General features: G+C 31.8%; 1 protein-coding gene across 1 annotated transcript; it reads left to right on the top strand.

Annotated features, from left to right (window-relative positions):
* Positions 1 to 4,241: 4,241 nt before the first annotated feature.
* On the top strand, positions 4,242 to 8,017 carry LOC108331105 (WAT1-related protein At5g64700). Its single transcript, XM_017565731.2, has 7 exons — positions 4,242 to 4,491; positions 4,582 to 4,644; positions 4,846 to 4,962; positions 6,741 to 6,990; positions 7,071 to 7,229; positions 7,330 to 7,481; positions 7,674 to 8,017. Exons 1-7 carry the CDS (start codon positions 4,319 to 4,321, stop codon positions 7,786 to 7,788), a joined length of 1,029 nt encoding a protein of 342 aa, XP_017421220.1. The 5' UTR covers positions 4,242 to 4,318; the 3' UTR covers positions 7,789 to 8,017.
* Positions 8,018 to 9,486: the final 1,469 nt, after the last annotated feature.

The following is a 9,486-nucleotide window of genomic DNA, read 5'->3' as shown; positions in this document are numbered from 1 at the left end:
AAATTTGTAGAGGGATTTGACCTCGGTTGTTTATAGAATCGAAGCCATACCCCTTTAGACTTCATCTCTTTTTAAACTTATGCATATATGTTTGTGATAATTACAAAAATGTCACTACACCATTTTCTGTTTCGTTTGCAATGAAAGCGATGTCAAATACGCGAGTTAATATCCATCTTTTTTACTAGTATAGGAAAGGTGAATAATTTACATAACTAGGAGTAGGTTAAACTCACATATAATCTTTGAAAAAAATAAATGAAATCTCTCAAGAGATCTTGAAAGAGACTGAACGTAATTCAATTAAAATCAATTAGCATAAAAATCTTATGTCTATTATTTTATTCTATTAAATGTCTTTTTGTTTTCATCATAAAAAGACAGTATTTGATCAAATTGCTTAAATTATCAATTTTCTTATATTCACTAGATGCTGATAATGTGGACTAAGACATGAGTATCAGTTCACTTTTATTTAAATGTGAGGTACTTAAAGTATTTATTTGAAGACTCATACTTTCTTTTATCACTATAATTTAAAGCTATACACGATGCTTCTTGTGAAATATTTTTAAACATTTTCTATGAAATCTAACATCTAAACAATGTCTTTAACTACTCAGTCACATTTATTCTTGTGAAATATTTCTAAACATTTTCTATGAAATCTAACATCTAAACAATGTCTTTAACTACTCATTCACATTTATTTATCGGACGCTATGTTTTGAAAAAAAATTTCAAAACACTATTCAATCTCCCTTTCTAGTATAGTATTTCATGTAACTTCATTAATTAGAAAAAAAAATTAAAATAGAAATTTAAAAATATAAAAAATTATCAAATTTTTTAATTGAAATTTATAAAATAGAAAAAGTATTAAAATTTATTAAAAAAAAGTTTTTAGAAAAAAAAATGTAAAAATAGAAGTTAGAGCTTTTCTGTGAATTTTGTTTTTTAATTTTAAGAATTTTGAGTATTATAATTTTTTTTCCTTTTTTAAATAATTTCAAGAACAAAAAACATTTAAAAATATATTTTTAATTTTTATTTTTATATTTTTTTCTAAATAAAACTGTTTTCTAAACTAAATTTTTTTATTTCTTTAATTTTAATATTGTGTTTTTATTTTTTCCAAATGGAAATTTATATTTTTAAAACAAAAAATAATAATTAAACTGCATTTAGAGTAAAATGGTCTAGTTGAGGAAATAAAATGCATGTGGATGAGGAAATAAAATGCATGGGGATATAGTGGTATTAAATTTTAACAATCTAATCAATTAATTCTATTTTTATTAAATATAGAAAGTACAATTTTTTTAAGAATTTCAAAACTATTTGTAGATATTAACTATTACCAAATTTTTCATAAAATAAGATTATTTGCTAATGGATGAGAATGCAAACAAATCTGTAGAATATTAACGTACCATTTTCTTGTGACAAATTTAGTTTAACATGTCAGATATTTTTAAAACTTAAATAAGATGTAAACTGTAAACACTAGTACAAAAAGGAGAAATGGCATCGGTTAAATTTGCTTTTATGCATCGGTTCTACAACTAAAGTATATACGGACGAGGTAAAAAGAAGCAGGTTTATACCTTGGTTCTGAACCGGGGTAATACGAGAGAGGATTATGCCTCGGTTCTTGATAACCGAGGCAATTGCGTGTTTTTTTGTATGCAGGATTATTTTGGTTTTTTGTATGCATTTGGATTATTTTGGTTGCACAGAAGCAAAAGGGTTATTTTTTCCTTTCCTTTCACAAAACCAAATCGCAGATTCACAAAACCAAATCGCGAATATCAACAAGAAGCAATTACTTTCCCAGTCGTGGTTCAACAAGAAGCAATTATTTTGGTCCAACGTGATTCAATCACTTTCCCAGTCCAGCCTTAACAAAATCACTCCCAAAATAACAAAGAAAAAAAATAACACTTGTAAGAATCAATTGAGAACGATTTGGGTTTTGAAGCAATGAGAACGATTTGGGTTTAGTTGGCGGAGGTTGTCATCACCAACTCTGAGAACGATTTGGGGGAAGAACGGATGCTCCTGCAAGCCCAAACCAGAACAGAGAAAAGAAAAGATGAAGGTTGATGCCTCCCCTCTTCGTGACTTCGCCAACGCTGCAGAAACGCCACCGCTGCAATGCAGAGATGCCACTGCTGTAGGACCGCGACTTCGCCACCACCTCGCCGCCACCTCTTCGTGCCTCGCCAATGCCACCGCTGCCACCGCTGCAGGACGCCCTTGCCGCTACTCGCCACCACCTCACCGCGACCTCACCGCGACCTCACTACGGTCTCGCTGCGGCCTCGTCGCGTTCTCGCTACCTCCTCCGGCCCTCAATGACGCTGCCTCCATCGTTTCTCCTCCTCCTCTGTCGCGCCGTTCGTCCCCGTCATTCGCTTCCTTCCCCGCCACCTCAATCGATGCTTCCTCCGCCGTTTCTTCTCCTCCTCTGTCGCGTCGTTCGTCCCCGCGCCGTTCGCTTCCTCCCCCGCCACCTCAATCGACGCTTCCTCCGCCGTTTCTCCTCGTCCTCTGTCGCGTCGTTCGTCCCCGCGCCGTTCGCTTCCTCCCCAGCCACCTCAATCGACGCTTCCTCCGCCGTTTCTCCTCGTCCTCTGTCGCGTCATCCCCCCCTGTTCGTCATGCGCCGCTCTTCCTCTGCCACCGCCGACTGCAGGGTCTGCCTCTCCAAGTTCCGCCACCAGATTTGGGGTTGGCAGTGGTGTGGTTTAGTTGTGGGAAAGGTAGGTGGCGAAGAAGTGAGCAGGGTTTGAGAGAAAGGTAGGGTTTGAGAGAAAGGTAGAGTTTGAGAGAAAGGTAGGTTTTGAGAGCAGCAGTGTAGTTCAGGTAAAAAAGTCGTGAAATTTTAGGCCTCGGTCCTATTTTAACCGAAGCATAAACCTATTTCAACACCACTTCTTTTTAGAACCGAAGCGTATCAGGCCAAAACACATAGTATTAGGCCTCGATCCTATTTTAACCGAGGCATAAACTTATTTCAACACCAGTTTTTTCAGAACCGGAGTATATAAGTTCGTCTAAATTACAAGTTTGCCACCGCTTATGTATATGCTTCGGTTTTCCTTTAACCGAAGCCTATTAGGCGAGTTTAAAAGCCTATTTTTTACTAGTGAAAGGACCGTTTTACCATAAATATTTGAGTTGTCTATAAAATTATGGTTTCCATAATTGTTGCCAGAATGGAATTATATTTAGATTACTAATTTTAACGTATAAAAAAATAAAGAAGATTTATAAAACTCACTAGTTTTAAAATTGTATATATGTCCATCTATGAATGAAAATTAAGATTACAAAATCTTTGTTAGGATATATTCTGATTAAACTGCTAAAAACTTTTGTGATTCTCAGAAAATCATTGTTTAATATATCATCTGGAAATGAAAATCAAATAAAAGATGACAATTTAACTTTTGTAAGATTCACAGAGTACTTAATATTATTTTAAAAGAACTTTATACGATACATATTGAGAGAGTGTTCGATTTCTTGTTACTCTTCCAAAGAGTGGTTTTGTATTTAATCGAACAAATCTTCAAATGTAAGTTCCCCCACCAGCCCCCTTTTTGTGAAGAGATAAGGATATAAATTTCTGTGGTGCAAAAAAGTATGAAATATAACTTTGTTACTTTCATCCTTTTCCTTTCCTTAACCCTAACACAAGCACAAAAAGCAGGTTTTCTTAATTAAAGAATTTAAAAAGGCACGTGATGAAAATGAAGAATGTCCCTCAATAACATATTCGAGCAATTAGCTAAAGGCAACAAGCATGAAGGTTCCGATGAATAATGCAAGGAAATTATACCGAAAATTAGTTTTATTTTATTATAATCATGTTCTAATATACCACCAAAATATATATTAAATGTGAGGAGAAGTAATCTTTGCCAAAGAACTAATTAACTATTTTAAACAGAATCTTCTTTTTAATCATATATTTTTCACTAAAAAATATAAATATAAATCTTATTTGACTAGTTTCTTCTTTTGATTGCAACAAATAAGTGTTGTGCAATCTTCTAGTATAATACTTATAAAGAAAAAGGTGGTCCCAAGGGTAAAGCAGCATATACACACGTCCGCGTAGAAGAGGTAACATCCTTTTCATTCGTTCAAGCAATGTCTTTCATTATTTGTGCTTAAAAGGCAAAGCTTTGATACTGTGTGTGTATGTATATATATATACACGTTTGTGTTGGTTTGAAACACTCACAACCACTCCATTATACTTCACACTCTCACACTCAAAGCCATACACAAAAAGAAGAAAAACAAAATGAAAGGAAACAATCCCTATTTGGTTGTGATTCTCATACAAGCCATATATGCTGCCATGTTTCTTCTCTCAAAAGCAGCATTCGATCATGGCATGAACAATTTCATCTTCGTCTTCTATAGACAGGCAATAGCAACCATCTTTTTGACCCCTTTCACTTTCCTCTTCGAATGGTATGTAGAAATGTCACTTATCATCTCTTTCATGAACTCAACTTCTTTCACATTAATCCCAGATTCTAACTCAACCCATTTTGGCTGTAGGAAAACGGCACCTCCTATGCCCTTTTGGACCTTCTGCAAGATTTTCTTCCTTTCTTTCTTTGGGTATGTCAAAATATTCAATTGGCATAATACATTAAAGTTGAAGAATATTGCTGGAACATGGATTTCAAATTTGAAGCTTGTACTTTACAAGTTCACATGATCTTAATTATATGTTTATGATTCAAACTATACATACAAGTACACAAATTCTCCCTTTCCTTTTCCCCTTCACTAAAGTTGTGTGGTGATCCTAAATTTCAGGATCACTTTAAGCTTGGACGTATATGGTATCGGGCTTATTTACACCTCAGCAACTTTAGCTGCTGCTACCACAAACTGTCTTCCAGCTATCACCTTCTTCTTGGCACTCCTACTAAGGTAAAGTTCTACATCAGATCATGCTGGACCCATGATTGCTTTGCATTTTCTTCAATCATGGTTAACTATTTCCACCTTTTAAGTCAAATCTAACTTTGAGTCCGAACAATTCAAAGAAATATTGCTGCTATCTCTTGGCAAACAAAACTTAAATCAAAATTATGCCTACTGTTCAACCACTAATGATCTTTTAAAGGTGGTTTAGATTCTGCTTCTAAGATTTTATTGCATCTGCATGGAACTACACTCGGAGCGCACCTAATATTTTAATTGATTACTCATATTCCTCTTTTGTGGTGAAAGCGTGAATCGATCAATTAACAGCATGTGATCATGTGAGCGATTATAGTGGACATGTAGCATTTGGACGACAAAGAGAACTTGACAAGTATATACTTTAAATACATACATGAAGGTACCTGCTTGACGATTGACGTCAAAAGCAGAAAAAGATATAAAGATAAAGCACTCAAAAAGAAGACATATCAGATTTCAGATTCCATCTATATTTTAACCTGTAAATCTCTAGAGTCATTCCCCTTACTTGCTATTTTTGATTTTTCTTTTGGTATTAATAATGTTTCTATGGTTTGTGCGTTGGTACATCACAAGGTTGAGTTGGCCTATAGTGTTCTGTATCAGCTTTCTTCTAAAAGAAACCTAATTGCTAAGACCCTAATAACCAAACTAAACCCTACATGTCTTAGGTTAGGAAATTCCAATAGTTGTTCTGAAAATTTTAAAAGTAACTGTACAAAGGTTACTCCTAACCAATGGCAAAGTTTGACTTGGAGATTCATCCCTAATGGAAGCTATTTTTAGGAAGAAATTGGTGAGATATTTTTATTCCACACGTGCAGGTGGAAAGGGCATTCCAATTTTAACTTTCATCAAACCAATAAGATGGATTAAAGCATCTTTTATATCCTGTATAAAGAAGAGGTTCATAAGTTTTGCTCACTTCGAATATACATGTGTTCTATTTTTTAGTATAAATTCAACAATTGCTTCCATGAATAGTTGTTATATATATATATATATATATATATATATATATATATATATATATATATATATATATATATATATATATATATATATATGAATATTTTAGTTTTAAGAAGAGACACTTATTTTGGTTTCTATTTAATTATATATTTTTATTATATGTTATTTTATAGTTAAAAAAAATACACAAGTTTATAAACATTCAAATAAATTTAATGTTGTATGCTTCTTAAATCAACTCCAAGTTTTATATTCTATCTGGTTTCGTCTATGCTGAGATACTTTTTTTGTGAAAAGACATTTTCTGTTAGATGTTGTGGCAAAGTCAAAGAACTTACTCGGTAACACCATTTCTTTTTTTCAACTTTTGGAGTGTGTTTGGTAGTTTCCACCAGTGATTAGAATTATAGGTTTCCGTGTCTAAATTTACATTGTCATATTTAGATTAATTAATCGAGAGAAATAAGAAGTTAGAATGAGAACTAAATGGCTAAAGTTTTAAAAACATGGTCTGCTACACAGATTTTTTCAATGATAATTATTCTTTTCCTTTTCTTCTAGATTAAGTAACTATTCCTCGAAAGAGAAAAATATCCCGTTTTTAGAGAGAGTGGGGCTTTCTTTTGTATGATCACAGAATTTAAGTCTTTCATGCAATAATAGCAAAAGATCCTGCCACACAGAGTGTGTGACACACTGCTACCTCGTAATAAAATCCTTGGTCTTTCTCATAACATGCTGTTAATGAACAAGTGTATTTTGCATTTCAGGATTGAGAGTCTGAAAATAAAGACCACCTCAGGGATTGCTAAGTTGATAGGCATTGTGGCATGTTTGGGTGGTGCAGCAATCCTTGCCTTTTATAAAGGTCCTTCTTTAAGATTCTTAAGTCATTTTCACCTGTTGGATTATCACAAAGGCCTACAACATCAAGGTCATGCTCAATCGGGTGCATGGATAAAGGGTTGTTTCATCATGCTCCTCTCCAACACTTTCTTCGGGCTATGGCTTGTACTGCAGGTAATCTTAATAGTTTTATACATTACTCTTCAATTTCGTGATTCTTAATCACTTAATATACATCTTACTCATATATGCAGGCTTTTATTATAAAAGGGTACCCTTCAAAGCTACTCTTCACAACTATTCAGTGTTTCTTAAGCTCAATTCAGTCTTTGGTTATTGCCTTGGCAGTAGAAAGAGACTTTGAGCAATGGAAGTTGGGTTGGAATGTCAGACTCCTCGCAGTAATATACTGTGTAAGTCTCTTAATCTTCCTGATTAATTTCGTTAATGCAGTTTTATCTCTACACATATAAATATATTGTATGACTGATCGCACTGAATTTGTGATGATAGGGAATTATGGTGACGGGAGTGACATATTACTTACAAACATGGGTCATAGAGAAAAAAGGACCTGTGTTTCTAGCCATGTCAACTCCACTGGCTCTTATCATTACAATTTTTGCCTCTGCAACTGTCTTTGGAGAGATTATCAGTTTGGGAAGGTATAAGTTATTTTCCAGTGTCAAAATTTTCAAAAGTTTGATTGATAGATTAGGTTTTGATGCACATGCAGAAAAGACTTTGCCATGTTGTTTTTGTGGTGGAATATAATGAATAATCTAAAAGGGTGAGAAAGTTGGTTTTGTTTATACGGAAACCACGCTTGATATTAATGGAATGATTGGTTTGATCAGTGTTCTTGGAGGATTGGTGTTGATTCTTGGACTGTACAGCGTGTTGTGGGGAAAGAACAGGGAACATATGCCAAAAGACACACAAGACGTGGAGCAACAGGCATCTGGAAAATGAGATTTCAATATCCATATGTGGAGATGGAGATGTGCATGCTTCAGAATTTTGCCAACAACTATAATATATATATACATCACAGTGCTTTAAGCCTGTGAATATATGTAACGAAAGAGCTTATTTATATGTACATGTTCACTGATCCTTTTGGCAAAACTAGGGTCAATTATCTTTTCATTAGGTTGTAATGGTTTATTTTATTTTTAATATATAGTTTTATATTCTCCTACCTGTCATTTTTTAGTATTTTGATGTTTAATTTTTATTTTACACAAATTAATTAGTATAAATCAACTTTACATTCTCATTTTGTTTTAGAAAGCAGTATTAATATCTTTACCAATTACTGATTTTTTTGGAAAATTAATTATATATATTAATTTTTAGTGGAATACTTTCTTTTCAATCATCTAAAAATGTTTTAATTATTCATATATATATATATATATATATATATATATATATATATATATATATATATATATATATATATATATATATATATATATATATATATATATATAGACACACACACTAGTTGAACAGCATAAAAAACATTCTTGGTTGGAAGCCATAATTAGTCGGAAAATCTTAGTGCACATTAATATTATGCCTTTTGTAGGAATCTTAGATAAATTAAAATAATCTATGATGTATAACTGAGATAGTCATTGTTTTATAAATGAGTTCTGGAATAAATTAAAATTTTATTTTTAATATAATTCAGAATTTATACTAATGAGATATAATAATTAATTAAAGATAAAATAAATTTATAATATATATATATATATATGAGTTTGTAAACACAAGTTTACCAAATTTTAATGGAAAAAAAATTGTTATTCATAAAGAAATACTTGAAGTATTTTAATAATTTTTATTTTTAATTTAAAATAAAATAATAATAAAAGTCAGAAATTATTTAAATACTTTTAACTCTAAAACATAAAATCTATAATATATGAAGGTATTTTTGTCAACTAAAATTTGGTACACTTTAATATATTACATAAGTTATAAAATATAAATGAATATAATTTTTAACTTTAGTTTTATAAAAATAATTAGACCTAAATTTATTTTTTAATATCTTTTGCTGACTAAATTCTAACTTGGACGCATCTATATGACAATATTTCTTTATTAAAGAATAATAATAATGATAATGATAAATTTTAGGAAAGCTAAATTATCAATTAAATAAGATATAGTTAATTAATTTGATTATAATCATCCAAGGCAATTGATAGTCAATTTATTTTTAATCAAGTAATTGGAATCTAACTTTTTTGAGTTTATAATGAATAAAATCTTGATTGTATCTCAATTATACCTTAATTTTTTTCAATTACTAATCATATAAGTAACGATTTTAAGTCACTGAAAATATATGAATTTTTGCACCATTAATTATTTCCATTAATGAAGTACATAAACGCAGCAATCTAAGATTGGTTTTGCCAAAATGAAATTGGTGCATGTGGGAGTATGCTTTGATGAACTCACTACAGTTTGATTTGAAATCTCAGTGGTGTATCTATTCTGTAAGCACTATAATATATTTTTATATAAATCTTTATTATAGCATCATAAGGTCATAATAATTTAATAAGGAACAAGTTGCCTTTCCCTGCCAATCTTTTAAAAAACGTTCACCTGCATATTGGTGTTACGTTCTGAAACTAATTAGTGATT

Source organism: Vigna angularis, chromosome 4, assembly GCF_016808095.1.
Source record: "Vigna angularis cultivar LongXiaoDou No.4 chromosome 4, ASM1680809v1, whole genome shotgun sequence".
NCBI classification, from domain to species: domain Eukaryota; kingdom Viridiplantae; phylum Streptophyta; class Magnoliopsida; order Fabales; family Fabaceae; genus Vigna; species Vigna angularis.
This window is presented reverse-complemented; position numbering and strand designations above follow the sequence as displayed.